The 19,411-nt window shown below is 35.9% G+C and overlaps 1 protein-coding gene across 2 annotated transcripts in view; it reads right to left on the reverse strand.

The window, feature by feature from the left end:
• The window catches only part of Spata5 (spermatogenesis associated 5), a 298,091-nt gene that overhangs the window by 46,705 nt on the left and 231,975 nt on the right, over positions 1–19,411 (reverse strand). For both annotated transcript variants that reach the window (XM_005386755.2, XM_005386754.2), the window contains exon 15: positions 11,838–12,002. In XM_005386755.2, coding sequence (XP_005386812.1) covers positions 11,838–12,002 — 165 coding nt within the window. The remainder of the gene's footprint in view (positions 1–11,837; positions 12,003–19,411) is intronic.

Below are 19,411 nucleotides of genomic sequence, written 5' to 3' on the forward strand. Positions count from 1 at the left end.
ATTCATAACTGCCAAAACTTGGAAGCAACCATGATGTCCTTCAATAGGTTACTGCACATTAGGAAAGTGGAATATTATTCAACAATAAAAAGAAAATAGCTATAAAATCACAAATGACATAGAAGACCCTTAAGTGCATTTGCTAAGTGAAAGAAGAGACTAATGATAACAGTAGGACATTCTGGAAAAGGTAAAACTATGGAGAAAATAAAAAGATTACTGATTGCTAGAGATTTGGGCAGAGAAAGGGAGGGATGAAGAGAAGGAGTTTTGGGGACTTTTAGGGAAGAGAAGCTGTTCTGTATGATACAGTTGTGGTGGATATATGTTATTCATTTGTCAACATCCATAGAATGTATAACACAAAAATGAACCTTATTGTAAGCTTTAGCAGATTAAGTATCATGCCAGTCTGATAACTGTAACACACTATGAGAAAAATTAAAAACAGAGAAATCTAGGGAATGAGATAAGGCGTTTATGGAACTTTCTGTATTTCTCATTTATTTTTCTGCAAGCCTACAACCACTCCAAAAAGTCTGTGCTTATATGAAATTAAAATACCATGTGAAATATAGTAACTATATTTAGTCAAGGTCTATCTTTTAGTAAGATAGAATGAACACTCCTAATTTTTCTATTGAGACAAATATTTTGGAGATAAGAATCCCCAAATATATATACATATCTATATCTACACATATTTACCCTGAAATAAACACAGAATCACTTTCCAGAAAAAAATGTATTCTGAATTCTCAAAAGGAAAGTGCCAATATATTTCTGGTAAACTAAGAACTGCTTATAATTATCTGATTCCTATGGACAATTCAGGATGGAGTTAAGGACTGGTAACTGTCATTTATTAGTTTCCAGAAGAGAAATCCAAAATTTAAGATGACCTGAGCCACACTGATGTGTGGTGTAACCAGCTCTCTTAGTCTGGGTTGCTAAAACTAAACATAGTCATCTCTCAGTATCCTTAGGGAATTGGTTCTGGGATCTGTGGGGATACCAACATCTGAGGATCCTCATAGCATTAGCATATGACTTATGCACATCCTTTTGCATAATTTAAATTGTTTATAGATTACTTTTTATATCTAGTGTGATGTATACAATTGTACACTGCATTGTTTCGCAAAAAATGACAAGAAATAGAAATCTGTACATATTTAGTACAGATATAACCACTGAAGGCCTAACCATATGGTATACAAGAAGGATGCAAGTCTACCAAAGTTCCAATGAGTGCTGGAAAGACTCAGAGTCTAAGAAATTGTAAAAGGCTACAGCAGGGTGTGCTTTATTTGTGTGGACTCAGCATACAGCTTGGTCCATGGCAAACCCAAGTTTTGCTTTTTGGAAGTTATGACAGTTAAGGTGAATACTGTCAAGTGGAATGGTCTGGGAGCTGCCCAGGGGATTAGTAAAGCACATTTGTGGGTACATCTGGGTGGTTCAGTGAAGGCATGACATTGGGGTCTAGATCTAGTCCCTTACCCTTCCTCTTTCTGGTGCTGCTCCCCTGCTCTGCTTCCCCGCCACCATGACCTAAGCAGCTTTGCTCTACCATGCTCTTCTACCCGATGTTTCTGCCTTAGAGCCGGCCAATCATGCACCGAAATCTCTGGAATAGTGAGCCAAACAAACCATTTCTTTCTTTACTTTGTGAGGGTTAGGTACTTTGTCTAGCAATGGGAAAGGTGACTAACACATAATTTTTTGGGAGGGGACAGTATATTTCCCAACAGAAGACATGAGGATTGCTATATCATTGACTATGTGACTTAAGCCTTAGTTCTGGAGGCTGGAATTCTAGAATCAAGGTGCCAGCATAGTTATTTTCTAGACTATCATACAGACTGTAAAGAAACATTAGCCTTACACATTTGAAAAGTAAATAATAGTACATATTTTTAACAAGGAAAAACTAATTTAGGGATTACAAGTTTGGTTGTTTGTTTTTTTTTTTCTGGTACCAGGAATCAAACTCACGACCTCACGCTTGCCAGGCAGGCCCTGTGCCACTGAGCTAAATCCCCAGCCCCGATTACAAGTGTTTATAAATATAAACTGATTGAAATAAATGCTGCATGTAACTATGAAATATAGTGTGAATTTAAAGAACACACCATTGAAACTAAAAACATCTTTATGAGATGTTCATTCTGAGTATGCATAAAAATCTAAGATAAAATATGGTAAAACTAGGCAACTTACAGATTTTAGTATTAGAGATCAGATTAGCTAGTTATAAAACACAATAAAATTATTTATTGGATACTTATTATGTGCTAAGATATGCATCTTATATAAATGATGTTATCTAATGTGGACAACTCTGAAGTAGAGCCTAGTAATATGGCTAGGAAATCGGTAGAGCTGGCATTAGGATTTAGACCTTTTACACTCTGTAAGCATAAGGCACGCTAACCACAGCAAAAAATGTTCTTGAAAGAATGAACAATTTTCACATTATTTTGATAGTATACCTTTCATATATAGATTAGGAATACTATAGTATTAGAAATTAGTCTTTCATTAACTCAGATAATCAAATAAAAATACCTGACACCACTAAAATCCATGCTACAGAGTTAACAACATACTTTTTTTTTTTTTTTTTCAAAAACTGTACTCTCTCTCAAGTTGACAAGGTATTTCCTCATTTTATCATTCTTCTAAAAAAGGAGAAGCATGGATTAAACAGTTGTACAAGAATTTTGAAGAACATGAAGAAGCAGATGGAGAATTTGGAAGAGAACAAACAAGGTGGAATATTAAAATGTTGAAATCAACATTAGCACAAGTGCAAGTACTTCTTCATAGAGACAGATTTGCCTTGGCTATCAGCCGCGGAGATTAACTTATTGGCAGTTCCTGACTAACCTGGTGTCTGGACCTACTTCTTCTATATAAAAGAGATTTCATATTTAATTATAAAATGCTATGGTAGGTTTGTTGCCTCTGTAACAAGCCTCTCATTCAATATCTACTTCTTTTCTGACTAATGCTTCTTGTAAACTGACAGCAGTTTTAAACACTTGTCCATGAATCAGTAATACAGGTAGGTATAGAAGGATAAGGTTTTGGAAGATGATTTGCTTTGGTGTAAACATCCTATCTAAAATAACCCTCAGGTCACTCGAATTACAGTACTGCCAAATGAAGTAGAGGTTGAAGTTTGAAAATACAGAACTCTATTCATTCTTTGTTTTTTTTTCCGGTACAGGGAATCGAACTCACGACCTTGCACTTGCCAGACAGGGGCTGTGCTGCTGAGCTAAATCGCCAGCCCCCAGAACTGTATTCATTAGATGTACATTACATTTCCGAATACCAGAAGTTTTAAAACTACAAGTTATAATAAACAACAGTGTAACTTTTACTTATTTTTCTAACAAAAAACTTAAGGCAAAAGTATGCTACTGCATATTTCTATTTTATAACATTTTATACATGTGGATCCAAAACTATAGATATTGTAACTTCACTAGCATTTGTTTTGTTTTATTTTATTCTTCTAAGACAGGATCTTGGTAGGTAGTGCAGGTTGGCCTTGATCTTGCTTATGCAGCCCAGGTTGGCCTCAAACTTATGGTGATCCTCTTGACTCAGTCTCCCAAGTGCTGGAATTACAGGTGTGCACCACCATGCCTGGCCTAGCATTTGCTCTTAAGGAAGCTGGAAAGTAGAATAACCAGAGTCTCAGGACAAGGGCAGGTGGGGAAGCACTGTTCTTTAGAATCTCTAAGCTGGAAAAATTTTCATTTATATTCAGTGTAAAATTGTTAAAGTTTGTTAAAGAGAATTTCATTAAAATCTGAGTTTTATAGACTGTGAGTCATAAGGTTTCCAGTTTTCTGGTTCTGTGATTAGGATTTGCAGGCCACAAAGGGAAGTATTTAGAAGCACTGAACAAGATCTCAAGATGCCAGATTCCTGGACATATTATAAGATAAGCACAACCATATTAAATATCCCTGGAGAACCAACACCTAGGAGATTTCCTACACAATCTATGACAAGTACATAATCATACAAGTTTTAACACAGAAAGAAATGAGGAAACTATATTTCTACTCCCTTATTAACAGATGAGAAATGGTAAGTGATTTAACCAAACTCACATTGTAATAAATGGCCAAGGCAGGTCTTAGGTTTTATGAAGTTTTTTCACTTAGCTTGTAGATCATAAAGCACCTGAGGAGGGCCTAAGGGGAGCATCGTAGGACTGACCGAAAAGTTAGTCTCAAATGTCTACTTGAAGTATATGCTGACTTTGTTTTGAAGGGTCTTTCATAATTCATTTTATAATGGGACAGTCATATTTTAGCCACTGAACAGAGATGAAGGATAAGGGCTTTACTCTAGGATAGTGATGGTGAACCTTTTAGAGACAAGTACCCAAACTGCACTCAGTCATTACAAAGTGCTAACACTGAAATTAAACCTGAATACTGAGGTCTCAGTTTAGAAAAAACAACTCATACATTAACATTTTTGTCTTAAAAGAAAAATAACATGTGTGCCATAGGTTCACCTCCCCACTGCCATACGAGTGTATATGCAAAGTTACATGTTACATTATGTCCGTACATAATCCACCTAATTTTTAAATAATCTGGCATTCATATAAGTGGTATATCACATGGCAAAATGAAGGTACATGTATTGCACAGAAGATATCTTTAATATTTACTATTTTTGTCCAAAGGCTCAGAGGCAAATCTTAAAAATAGAAATCTGTTTATTCAGTGAGTATACATCAGCTGTAATATGAGGTAACATATTAGGTAATGTCAGCAATACAGAGGTAGATAAGATAAAAAGGAGAGTCTTAAACAGAAGTGAAGGTTTTGCTCACACAAGGGTGTCTGGAGAAGGACTGAATAAGGACTGAAGTGTAGCTTGTGCTCCATTTGACAAACTTTTTGCTCTAGGAGGCAGCTGTCACCAGGGACACAAAGGAGAATCTTTTTTTTTTTTACTCACACAAAAGTGCTTGGAGATGGGTGTGGTGGTACAGACCTGTAATTCCAACACTTGGGAGACTGAGGCAGGAGGAACTCCATGAGTTCAAGGGCAGCCTGGGCTACATAGTGAATTCAAGGCCAGCCTTAACTACATATCAAGAACCTGTCTCCAAAACAAACAAACAAACAAACAGTGCTTGGTTGGCTAGCTAGTTGTATCTTGAGACACATATGCCACCAATCTTCCAGTAACACAAATCTAACCATCCAACTCATTACATTTTTTTCACTGATTCTTCACTGTTTAAAGGAGAAAAGCAAGTTTGCTGACATCCAGGTTACCTTACATTTAAGTCTGCCATGGTTTTTGTGTCTTATCTCCTATTATTTCCACATAAAGAGACTCTATATTCTAGTAACATTTAACCTGATTCTAGATCACACCATGTTCTTTCATGCATCTCTTTCTATCTGCCAGAAACACTCCATTTGGGGAACTCCTGAACATCTATTAAGACTGGCCAAACACTTCTTTCTGGACATCAACTATCCCTTTTAATCCCAGCTAGTGTCAGTTATTCTTTCTCTCTCCTGTAGTACTCTGTACATCACTAGGTCATGCCATCTACACAGTTATACAAAATTTAGTTACATGGTTTAGTTTATATGTCTTTTCCTCTAAACTGCAAGTCTTAATAACAATACCTGGGAAATGAATTTTTAAAAATTCCTAATTAAAAATACTCGATATATGTTTGGAATGAAAAGACAGTTGGATAATGGCAATTATTGTTCATATATATTGTTAGTTTGCTAAGTAATTAACCACAGGCTAAAAGAGGTCAAAGGGGAACTAGCAAATAGTTTCAAAGACTATTCTATTCATTAAAAGCCATGAAGAGGCAAAAAGAAATGAAAGACCTGAGTTTTGTTAATGTATTTGTCACTTGCTGTGGGACCTGAGAACAGTCAAATGCTTTTGCTCAGTGCTTCTATTAGATCATTTCTCCCATAGTAAGAGCATTCAAATATAATAACGTACATAAAAAGAAAATTAAAATTAGAAAGTGCCATTTAAATCAATGCTAAAGCCAACATTTTTGGTTGGTAGAATCAGAATGAACATCTAAATCTATTATTTATTCAACATGAATGTTTACTAAGTATGAGGATCAGATGCTTCACTGGACTACCAAGAAGTGCAAGGCTTACATCTTGGTCCTAGAGAATCTTTGGGGGAATGAAACAGCTGCTCATATTAAAGTAACTACAAGGAAAAATATTCTAAGAGCTAAATAAGTAAAAACAGAAATAAGTGTAAGGAGTTCAAAAGGAAAGGTCATTTGTACGTGAGGTGGTCACAATAGTTTAATGACAAAAAGTAGTGATTTTAGAAGGTTGTTTAAGGAAAATTATTTTGAAATTGTGAGATTAGATATTGAGTTTTAGAATAAAAAACTCAAGAAAGAGTATACAGATAACAAAGATTTTTTTTTAATTTTTTTAACAAAGATTTTAAATATAAACAAAAGACCAGATGGCTATAGCAGCATGTTTTCATAGGGCAGATTCTTATTAAGTGGAAAAAGTAGAATGCAGACGGGTTTCAGGAGATGTTAGGTGCTATGATGCTCTGATTCACTTTGGAGACAGGTACACTACTGCCAGCTACTTTTTAACAGTGGTAGTAGTGGAGAGCTTATGCTGAATCCTCATTCTTAGATGAGTTGTTAGACAGTTGGTTAAGATAAACAGTAACTCCTCATCAGATTGTCATACACTGGTCCTGATTTCTTTGTTTGGGGAACACTGTTATAAGAGGTGCCATGTAGAAAGAATATGGACATTCCAAGTAGTTAGAATTGCTCCTGTTTTCACTGTATGGGAGAAAAAAAGATGTCAGAAGGAACGTTAACCAGCAAGATAGAAAAGTAATTTAAGGCTCTCCTTTTATTATAGACCCTAGAGAGGACAGAATATAGAAAAGAATTCAAGGCAAGACAGATCATTTAATATTAAAATAGAGAGAAATGCACTAGGTTTACATGAAATTAAAGCTTTAAAAAACACTGAAATATGTTTTAACAAATTGTATTAAATACTTTCTAGAACTAAAACACAAAATTACAATAAAAAAACTCCCAATGTAAGTGAATCTTTTACACTTTAAAGGAAAAAATTAGAGGCCAACAGTTATTTATCTTTCAGATAAATTATCTGGTTATTGAGTCAATACAAAATATTTCACTACCTCTTTCTTGGAAGCTACTTCCTAATGACTATATTCCCCCTCCAGTTGGGGACAAACTTCCTCTCTGGACCCTCTAGGAGTTTTAAAAACTGCTTTACTTCTTCATACAGGGCGGGATAATGGAATGGCTCAGAGAACAAATAAGGATCTATTTCAAATAGAGAGGCTTTGTGGGCTTTTATAGAACAATGATGATTGGGCAAAATACATTTCCAGGTAAAATGAAAATGTTTTCAAAGTAACTTTTCCCCATTCCCTGTCATCAAAAGTACCAGAATCATCTCCATCATCCTTTATAACTTTTTAATTAAAAATAAAAGGAACACTTATGATACTTAAACATTTGGCTTCTCAAAAACAATGTGAATGCTAAGAATTTCCTCATCTCTGGCTCACCTCACAATTTCTTGTTCATATAGCTAGCAGTACACAGTTAAGTAAAACTGACTTTGAGGGGCTGGGGATTTAGCTCAGCGGCAAAAGCGCCTGCCTGGCAAGCGCAAGGTCGTGAGTTCGGTTCCCGGTACCAGAGAAAAACCAAAAAATAAATAAATAAATAAAACTGACTTTGATAGGGCAAGAGAGACTCCATTTTCTGTTTTTAACTCCACGTAAAGAGAAGTTCCCTCAGTTCATTTAAGCTGTAGTTGACCCCACTTTTCAGCTCTTTGCCCTGGTTAGTTATCAACCCATTTAAAGGAGAGCAGAGTCATAAAGTAGGAACAGAACAAACAAGACAAATTGGGAAGCTAAAAGTTAAACTAATGGTCAACTGGAATTTGGCTGTCTAGCAGCTCCTGGGAAAGATAAACTTTGTGCTAACTGTGTGACATTCTTGTAAGTCCCCCAAACGAGGTAATGGTAACTATGGAAACCTAACAATGTACTTAAACCAAAGGTGAGACCCAGATCCACACAGACATCTTCTCCGGCTCCTGGTTAGAGACTGCCTGTCAGCCGGCTCAATAAAGCTTTGTTCATTCCTGCTCTCCTGGTCTCTTGTGAGTGCCATTCTCATTGAACTCACTTGCTGTATCAACTTTCTATAATTTTGAACATAATATACTACTGTCCTGTAAAGGTAATCAACTGACAATTTCTTGAGGAGCTCCTCTTAAAAAACAACTGGAAGTCTATTTCCTAAATATAAGTTTAAAATATTTTTTCCCTCCAAGTTTATCAAGTATTTGATAAACATGTTCTGTGCTTATTGCTGGACAAGGCTCAAAGGAGGTCTCCTCAAAATAGAGATGGAGGCCTTAACTTGCTCCACCCATGGAGTACGCTCTTGACTTATCACAGAAAACCTCTTCAGGATATGTCAGTGAGAGTCATGGAAATTTATTAAGCAGAATTAAAGATGTACACATTCAGAGAAAACATTGCAAGTGCTCAAGAGAGAGGCACCTGGTTTGGGGCCAGGGTATTTATGTGTTTCTGGGGTGCCCCTAAGAATCAAAACATAGGATGTGTATCATTAATGCTTAGGTGAGACTGCAAACCATTTGCTTGTGCCTGATTAGAGACGTGGTACACAGTAACCTCCTCCCCTAACCTTTACACTGAGCTACATCCCTAGCCTTTCTTATTTTGTATTTTGAGAATGGGTCTTACTAAATTGCTAAATTGCTCAGACTGGGTTTGAACTTGTGATCTTGCCTCAGCCTCTCAGAGTTTGGAGACTACAACACAGACTAACATGTCATGGGCTAACATGTCTTGTTCTTTTGTTTTCCCTGCCCTTTCTTCCTTCCCTTTCTTTTCTTTCAACACATTTGCAGTACATAACATTTACCCTCTTTGTGTGGAGCTGGTACTTGTACATAACACATCTCAATTCTTTTTTTACCCACTTCTCCCCTTCCTCATCCCTCTCTCTATCTCTTGGTCTTCTTTCTCATTTGAGCAAGATCTACCTCCCTATTTCTTATTATTTATCTTTTATTTTGCTCTTTATTAATAATTTGGATTTCTCCTAAAGAGAAACCATGCATGCTACTTGAAAGTGAAAGTTTGTAGAATCTGTAAGTCTTGAAAAAGCAGAGGCTCAGTTTACAGGTTTATTGTACCTTTAAGACTCAAGAATGTTTGGAGTGAGTTTCCTGGAAGCAATATTATAACCGTGATTAACTTTGATTTGAGTCCCAAAGCTACAGTTTTCTTAATGTGCAATTTTAAAACTATGATTTTCCTTGTCTTCTTTGCACCTATCTTTATTTCTTCTGTTCTAACTCATACTGGAGGATATGGATATGGCCTTAGCCTGGAGGGGCAATAAATCAGTTAACAAAATACTGAGTCTATAGGAGTTAAGTGATTGAGGTTCTGGCATTCAATTCATGGTACTATTTAAAAAAAAAAAAAAAAATCAAACCTAATTTTGACTTTTAGACATTATACACCATTTTCTAAAAAGACAGAAAGAAAAAAAAAAGATGAGACTTTAATTTTTTATATAAAGTTGCTGACTGTCATAAATTTCCTATTTATCATTTAAAAAAAAAAAAAAAACTTCTCTTTTGTGAACTGCCCAGAACTTTAGACCCCTTTCCCCTCAAAAGAAAAAACTTGATGTGAAAAAGTGAAAAAAGAAGTCTCTTTCAAACCCACCAAAGTACTAAGATGTAGCTCTGAGGTAAAATTTTTACAAAATTGTAATATACTGATGATACATGGGATCACAGTACCACCCCCTCTCTGGCCTGAGCATCATGAAGCACAGAATTCTTTGCTACCTTTCCTGTGACTAGTTTTAGGAGATCTAATATAAAAGTTAGTAATAAATGTGGCTGCATTTTAGATTGGATAATACATGTGCTACCTAAGAACTAGCAAGCTATCGCAATATCTGACACCAAAGGAGTTTATCTTTTCAGCAAGACTGTACACTTCAATGTTCAAGACTGTACTGCTATGAGCTACTTCAAAGTGAGAAAGGACACATTTACACCTTGCTAACTGTTCTTCTGTTTCATGCAAGTGAAAGATTTAGTTTCACCTCCTTGCTGTTTCCTATAAATTGCCACATTATATCATGATGCTAGCCCTTAAACTCACATAAAAAACATTAATTTTAGAAATAGTGGAGTGATTAATTAACAGTAATACTGAATATTCATTTTTTTATGGATGGTCATGCCAAAGAGATGCTCATAACAATTACTGTTTCAACCAGGACTTAAAGGTAAGTATGCTCCAACTGCTTCTCAAGCTACTTTCTAAATGGCTTCTTCCCCTCAGTGGAGTTAAATATAAATAAATAAATAAAAGAAGAAAGTAAAATACCCTGAAGACAGAAGTTCTGAAGTTCTGAAGACAAAACAATGAACAGATGTGAGATTTACTTTTGAATGTTATTAGCTGTAACTACATGATACACTAAAGTCAATTCTACCTGTAAATTTACTGACAGGATTCTCCAAATACTACTATGTTTGTTAATCCTTTTGATTTTTACAGATGATTTATGATAGCAAACAATAGCTCTAGAGCCTCACTCTCTTGGATAATTCAGAATAAACAGGACCTACAATTTGTTAATTAAAATCATTAATTTTCCAGTGTAAATTCATACTGATGGTATTAACAATGGTATTTCTGTGTTGAAGTACATAGTATGTCTTTTTCTTAAGAAATGCACATAGGGAAGTTGCACACTTACTTAATGGAGCTTTATTTTGTAAATAAAAATAGCCTAAGTAAAGATTTGGTAAGGACAGAAAATAAATGTTTATTTCCTATAGAAGTCTTAAAATTCTTGTTGAATATCTACCTTCATAGTTCAGGGCAAATAGTAGCTTTTAATTTTTTTAAAAAATAAGAAAATCTGTAATATACAAATACATTGAGACAATTTTCCAAAATGGTAAAAGCTGATAATAATATAATTTATTTGCTAAGGCCTTTATACATATGATATTCTAATTTCAATTCTATGCTCTCTATGAGAAAACAGCAAGAAAGGTTGCACTATCATTTTCCTTTGATATATACCAAACAGTTCAGGCTGGATGTGGCAGTGCACACCTGTAATGCCAGCCCTTGGGAGTTGGAGGCAGGAGGATTGCCATGAGTTTGAGGCCAGCCTGGGCTACAAAGTGTATTCAAGGCCAGCCTGAACTGCATAGTGAGACCCTGTTTCAGAAAAAATAATTTAAAAAATATTAAAAAACCAGTTGAATGAAGTATGTGATTGGTTGGAAACTACTCCATGAAAAGCCCAGCAGAAGAATGTTCTTCCCGCTATATGCTACTTCTCTGAGGACTATTTTGATATGCAATAGGAACAACATAAAAACCAACTAAGATACAACAAAGGCCAAGTAAGGTACAAATCAACTTACTAATTTTCTGTATTAAAATTTCTTAATATACAGTTATTTGACACTTTTTTTGGCAATGAGTTCTTTTGCTTGATGACCCAAGCCACTGCTTCTTTCCCACTAGTTTTTTTTTCCTGGTGCTGAGGATTAAACTCAGGGCCTTGCACTAGTTTTTTTTTTCCTGGTGCTGAGCATTAAACTCAGGGCCTTGCACATGCTAAGCATGCACTTTACCATTGAGCTGTAACCCCAGCCACTAAGGTGTTCTAAGGAGAATTATTTTACCTCTGCTCCTGAGTATGTATGGGTTTGGAGGATGAGTTCGTCTAGGTCCACCTCATTACTTATTGGCATGGAGTTAAACTGCAGGTTAAATATTTCCCTTCTTGTAGCTGCATCTGGTAGAGGAACATAGATAATTCGGTCTATTCTCCCAGGCCGCATCAAAGCCTACAAAGAGTAAATACAAAGAAGAAAATAATGAAGACTAGAGAAGTTGATGAAATGGAAAACAAGAGACAAGCAACAAAGACGAAGTAAATTTTCTGGAAAGATTAAGCAAAATTTGTTAAATTCTAGCTAGACTGGACAAAGAGACTAACGCCAATATCAGAAATAAAAGAAGGGTTAGTTATCGTATGATAGGGTAACAAGAGACTATGATCAATTTCATGACAAATTTAGCAACTCTGATAGAACATGTTCCTTGAAATTAGTTATTTCTTCCAAATATACCTATAGGTTTATGTAATTCTAACTTAAATTCCATATAAGAAGTTTCAGAGAATCTATATCAATTTTGATTTTTAAAGCACACAGTGAGGGGAGTATTTTAAAATATGATGCTGCTACAACTAGATATCATTTGGAAAAAATAAACATTGACCATTACCCTGGTTTTTAAAAAAATAAATGTCTTCAAAACATGCTTTTAAGAAAATCAAAAGACAAGCCATAGATTGTGGTAAAATATTTATGATATGTACATCTGACAAATAATTCATTCTAAAACATGTAAAGAACCCTTGTAACTCAATTTTAAAAACCCACAATAGTAAACTAGCAAAAAATGTGAACAGATACCTCAGAAAGGAAGCTATATGGTTAGCAAATAAGTACATAAAAAGATGCTCACCATGACAAGCCATTGGATTAAAGCAAATATAAGCCATGGTGAGAGACCATAAAATCCCTGTAAGGATAACTACAACTGAAGACAGTGGCAATACCAAAGACTAATACAGGACAGAATCAACTAGAATTGATACACACAGTTAATGGAATTATAAAATAGTTTAACCACTTGGAAAACTATTTGACAGTTTCTTAGAAAGTTATAACATATCAAGCCATAATAATCCAACTACTCCATTCCTATGTATTACACAGGATTACTCAAGGGGAACAAAACTAGATATCCACAAACATGGGGATTCATAGCAGCTTTATTCATAGGAGGCTAAAACTGTAAATAATTCACATGTCTACTAATTTATGAGTGTTCACATAAACTATATAAGGGAATACTACTCAACAATAAAAAAGGAACAAATTACAAAAACAATAACCAGCATTCATCTCAAAAACATTATGATAATATTATGGCTTGTGTTTAGATGTCCCCTCAAAGCCTCACACAGTCATAGGTGTGGCTTTTTTAGAGGTGGTCAAATCTAGAGTGTGTGGTGCTGGGACTGATTTATGGTGCAGTGGTAGCCTCAAGGGTACTAGGATTAAGGGTGTGAGTGCTACCTACCCTAAGTAGTCTGAATAAATCATAAGGGATAGCAAGAGCTATGGTCCTCTCTTTTTGCTTTGTTATTATTTTGGAAAATGCCATTTGAGAATTTACAAATCACTTTTCACATACTATGTCATTTTATTTTTTCCTCAAAGTCTGGGGAGTTAGTTATACTCCTTTTAAGGCAAAGAAATGAACCCCAAGATTATAAATAAATTACAGAAATTAGGCTGAACATTTATGAATGTTGAATTGGTCTTATTTTAGTTTCCTACCCTGCCAGTACATCACACACATTATCAGTGGAAAAACAATAAAATTGTATGGTAATACACAACATAGATTTTAAAAAGTTAAATAATTCTTTCATTAAAAAAGAGGACCTACTATGTACCAGGGCCTATTTTAGTTGCTAGCAACACTGCTGTGAATAGCTCGGTTATTTTCTAAAAGCTGAAGCTAGCCTTTTCACTCTTCTGATAAGACTAAAATTGTAGGCTATTAAAAAATTTCCTTTCTAATAGTTCAAAGAACAACATAGCAAAAGATAAAGAACATACACATCACCTAAGTCACCAACACACTCAGAATACATCTGTGCTGTTTTTGTTTTTCAGTTACAGCTGCCCCAGGGTAGTGCAGGGTGAACACATTGCAATGATTGTAATGTCTGGGCCAACAGCCAGCTAAGCTTTGTTTGACCTCATTTTGTCAGTGAAAGTTACACTTAAAAAATAGTAGTAAAGAGCCTTTCTTCATCTAGAACTCTCAATGAATTAACACTCTTCCTAGAATTTTTATTAAACACACTGTTCTACAATGTTAGGGTGGAAGAATATATCCTGAATGAAAAAAATGATCATTTATTTTTAAAATTACCATATGAAAATTCCATGAAAAAAAAAAACAACAACAAAAAAACAAAACAAAACAAAAAAAACAAGCCAAGGCTTTCTAATACTCACATTTCTGGGTTCAAAGTCATATCACAGCTTCTTCACTAAAAAAGTATTTTAATCACAAGGCAAACTGTTTTTTGGAGAACATATTCAAGACCTTAGGTATATCTCTACAGCTCTAAAAACCTCAGTTTCTTCAAGTGTGAAAATAAAGGCAGGATGACTTATGGAATTATAAAATAGTTTAACCACTTGGAAAACTATTTGACGGTTTCTTAGAAAGTTATAACATATCAAGCCATAATAATCCAACCACTCCATTCCTATGTATTACACAGGATTACTCAAGGGGAACAAAACTAGATTATCCATAAACATGGGGTGATAAGCAGCACCAAATCAACTTCTCCAAGATTCAGAACCTAGACACTGGAAAATAACTTGGGGAAGAAAAGAAGGAGGAAGTGGGGGGTCTCCGGAACCCAGGAAGGATCTGAAGAGAAAACTGGAGCCAACAGAAAAAGCAAAGTAACAGATCTTAACACAGAAAAAAGAGGGGGCAATCTGCACTGTCCCCACACTCCCACCCCCTACCCTGGCTCCTGGCTCATGGGTGAGGAAGAGAGGTGCGAGTTAGAGAGACTCAGTGATGGTGGGTGACTTCAGAGTGCTCCTTGTAAAAATGCATCAGTGGAATGGAGCTGTGGATGCTGTGCACTACAAAAGGTGGTGAGTGACTCCAGTCAAAACAACTGGAGGGTACTTGGCTGGATGTCATTTTAGGGAGGGGCCAATTGCACCCAGGACTTGGAGCAGCCATGGGTTGAATTCATTTCAGGGCTCCTGGTGTTGAAATCACAGTGACTGGGTGAGGCACAACTGTGAGAGACATCCAGGGTCAAGGAGCCATGGTCAGGCCAGCAAGAGACACCCAGAGTGTTGTAGGGTGAAAAATTCAGGCCTCAACCTCACAGCCAGAGGCCAGATCAGTCTAGACTTCTGTGGATTTGAAAGTACCAGAGCTGACACCCTGTTCTAATCCTACTGAAGGCTTGCTAGGGCTATCCGGGACATATCTGAGCTCTGACCACCTCCTCTGTCTACCAGTAAGAGCAGAGTCATACCCTGAATGGGTAACTGCAACAAAACTACAGATCCCAGAAGATAACCACAGGCTTGAAATCACAGAGAAATTTCTTTTTATTTTTACCTCTTTGAATGTTATTATTTTTTTGTGAGTATGAACACTGTTTTTAGTTTTGTTTTGTTTTTGTGTCTTCCTTCCTTCTTTCTTTCCCTCCTGTACTTCCTACCAGATTACCCACACCTTGAATAATCTTCCTTTGTCCTTCAGCCTTGTTTCTAGTCTCTTCCTCTTTTACTTTGCTATTTTTTCCTCTTATCCTTTTCTCCCCTTAGAGTAAAACTGCTCTACTGAATGGGTATTTACTGTATATAACTTTATGCTTTGTCTTATAGTAACTATAAATCTTGTACATAAGGTTGAAGGTGGCAAAATAATAATTTACACTAACATTATTACTGATTGTACTACTTTACCCACAATGACATAGTTGCTGTGATCAAATGATCTTCTTTGTATACCAGTACCTGGAATGTCTGAGAGTCATAAATGATAGTATAGTCTGATACCACAGAACTCGGTGCTAGTCCTAACAGGCAGCGACTCTTCATCCCTAATAAATTGAAGAGGTAGGAATGTGGGACACACTCAACAGCCAAAAGCCAAGTTCATATCAGGAAAGCCAGTGTGACAAGCTCCTCCAGGAAAACCAACAGCCCCCACTTCTTCCTCTCTAGTTCTTTTTATGTTGTTGGCAACAATCCTCAGCTGGGCCCTTCATACCCAGCATCATGCTAGTTTAGCTCAGCTGGGTGTTAGTAGTTGACCACCAGTTGTCAATCCACCACAATAAGTGACTTACAACCTTCAATGTAGAAAAATATATAAAACAACAAAAAACTGAAAATGAGAAAATATGGAAGTAAGATGCAATTTGTAACCCCTAACTTGCTCAGGACAAATCAAGGGGGCACTGAGGTGGAAGAAATAAAAAAATCTCCCAGCTTAATTTTATGAAATGGTGACAGTGGAAGTAAAAAACCAGATCAATAGGTGTGACAAAAACAAAACAGAAATAAGTAGATGAAAGCCAAGATGAAGGAAATGATTAGTGAATCTAGATAGATAAAAAAAAAAAAAAAAAATAGAGGAGCTTAGGAAACACATGGAAACCATGAATACACAACACAGAAAAGAACCATGTTCTATAAACAGATTCAGATAGAAATCTAGGGATTAAAAATTCTACTGAAAGGATATGCAGCACAGCCAGCCAATGTGAACCTAAAATATCAATCTAGAAGACAGGTTTGTGCTTGGTGATCATCAATTGAAAGACCTCTTAAAAATAGCAAGATGTAAAACATCAATCTAACAGCTGCTGGAAGATGCAAAGAACACTAGTATATGATTAACTGAAATCAATGAAGACTGAGAAGACAGCAAAAGGGGCATTAAAAAAAACCTGTTCACAGAAGTAACACAAAAAACTTTCCATGTATGGAAAAAAGAACTTGAGATATACATAAGTGAGGTATATGGAACTCCAAATAGTAAAGATTAAAAAAAAAAAAACTACAGCAAGGCATATAACAGTCAAGATTACAGAAATTCAACACAAGAACAATATTAAAAGCTGTTAGAGAAAAGGAACAAATCACCTACAAAGGAAAACCCATCAGAGTCACAGCAGACTTTTTAACACAAACTATTCAGTCTAGAAGAACTTGGAGTGAACTATTTCAAGCCCTAAATGTCAAGCCCAGATTGACATACCCTGACAAGATTATCTTTCAAAATTGATGGAGAAATAAGATATTTCCATGGTAAAGAACACCTGAAGAAATTCATGACCAATAAATCAGCACTCCAAAAAGTTCTTAAGGCTATTCTACAAAAAAGTATCAGGACAATTCTAAGAATGCCAATATAATGAGCCCACCAGGCAAGGTAAACAAGTAAACAGAAGGGGAAGAAAGGGAACCAACAAAAGGAAAATACTGTGACAAGGATAAGTCAATACATACCAGTTATAAGCATCAATATAAATGGACTTAATTCACCAATCAAAAGAAACACACTGGCAGAATGCATCAAGAAACAAGATCCAACAATAAGAAACACCGTTAACTAAAAAAGAAATTCATACTCTGAAAATCAAAGGGTGGAAAACAATATTCCATGTGACAAGAATCCAGAAAAAAGCAGGGATAGTTATTCTACCTGCAGAGAAAGTGGACTTCAAGTCAAGACTGATCAGAAGAGACAAAGAGGGTCATTACATACTTGTTAAGAGGACAATCCAACAGGAAGAGATCACAATCATAAATATATATGCACCAAATAATAGCATATCCCACTACATAAAACAAACACTAATGGATATGAAAAATCAGATAAGCACTAATACAATTGTACTGGGGGAGCTCAGGACCCACTGTCACAAGTAGATCAACAAGACAAAAAAATGAAAGAAATATCAGAGCTGAAACAAATCTCTGAACAAACGGACTTAATAGATATCTACAGTATTCTATCCAACAACAGAATACATGTTCTTCTTAGAAGTACACGGGACTTTCTCCAACACAGACCACATACTAGCTCATAGAACATGCTTAAATAAATGTAAAGGAATTGAAATTATCTCATGCATATTATCAGACCAACAATGAAAAGCCCATGTCCTCATGGATTCACCACTGAATTCTACCAGAACCTCTGAAAAGATCTAGTACCACTACTCCTCAAATTCTTTACTAAGGAGGCAATATTTCTAAACTCATTCCTAGAAGCAAGTCTTACCCTGCTATCAAAACCAGAGAAGGATCCACCCAAAAAAGAATTATAGGTCAATTTCCTTAATGGACATAGATGTAAATGTCCTCAACAAGATACTGCAAACAGAATATAGCACATTATCAAGATTATACACCTTGACGAAGCAGGATTCATCCCTAGGATGCAGGGATGATTTAACATATGCAAATCAATAAATGTAATACACCATATTAACAGAACCAAGGACAAAAACTACAGGATCACTTCAATAGATACATAAAAAGCATTAGACAAAGTTCAATATCCCTTCATGATAAAAACCCTATAGAATATGGGAATAGGTGGTCTTTATCTCAACCTGATAAAAGCTATCTACGACAAATCAATAGCCAACATCCTACTAAATGGCCAAAAACTGAAAGCTTTCAGTCTAAAATCAGGAGAAGACAAGGATGACCACCATCACCACTCCTGTTCAATATAGTTCTGGAAATATTAGCCAGAGCAATTAGACAAGAGAAAGAAATAAAAAGAATATGGATAGGAAAGGAAGAATTTAAGTTATCATTGTTTGATGATGACATAATACTCTACACAGAAGACCCCAAAAACTCCACCAAAAGACTTTTAGAATTAATAACCAAATTTGGCAGCATAGCACAGCCACACAAAAATTAACAGGATTCCTATACACAAATAACAAACTCACTGAGAGAGAAATTAGAGAAACTACACCTTTCACCATAGCATCAAGACAAATGAAATACTTAGGAATCAATCTGAAAAAGGAAGTGACAGAACTATACCATAAAAACTACAGTACTCTGAGGAGCTGGGGATATACGTCAGTGGCACAAGCGCCTGCCTGGCAAGTGCAAGGTCCTGAGTTTGATTCCCAGTACCAAAACAAAACAAAACAAAACAAAACATCACAAACAAAACTACAGTACTCTGAAAAAGGAGATCAAACAGGATATCAGAAAATGGAAAGACAGTCTCTGTTTCTGGATAGGCAGACACAATGTAGTGAAAATGGCCATACTTCCAAAACCCTTTAACACAGCTAATGCAATTTCAATCAAAATACCAATAACATACTTCACAGAACTAGAGAAAACAATCTTAGCCATGATAAAAACAGCATGGCAGAAAACAGACTCAAGGATCAATGAAACAGAAGAGAAGATGCAAAACAGGTCTAAAGCACACTCAACTTATCTTTGACAAAGCAGTCAAACACCTTCACTGAAGGAAGGATGGAAGGGAGGGAGGGAGAGAGGGAGGCAGGGAGGAAGGGAGGGAAGGAAGAAGGAAGGAAGGAAGGAAAGAAGGAAGGGAGGAAGGAAGGAAGGAA

Source organism: Chinchilla lanigera, unplaced genomic scaffold (assembly GCF_000276665.1).
Source record: "Chinchilla lanigera isolate Chin_1 unplaced genomic scaffold, ChiLan1.0 scaffold00027, whole genome shotgun sequence".
Taxonomy (NCBI): domain Eukaryota; kingdom Metazoa; phylum Chordata; class Mammalia; order Rodentia; family Chinchillidae; genus Chinchilla; species Chinchilla lanigera.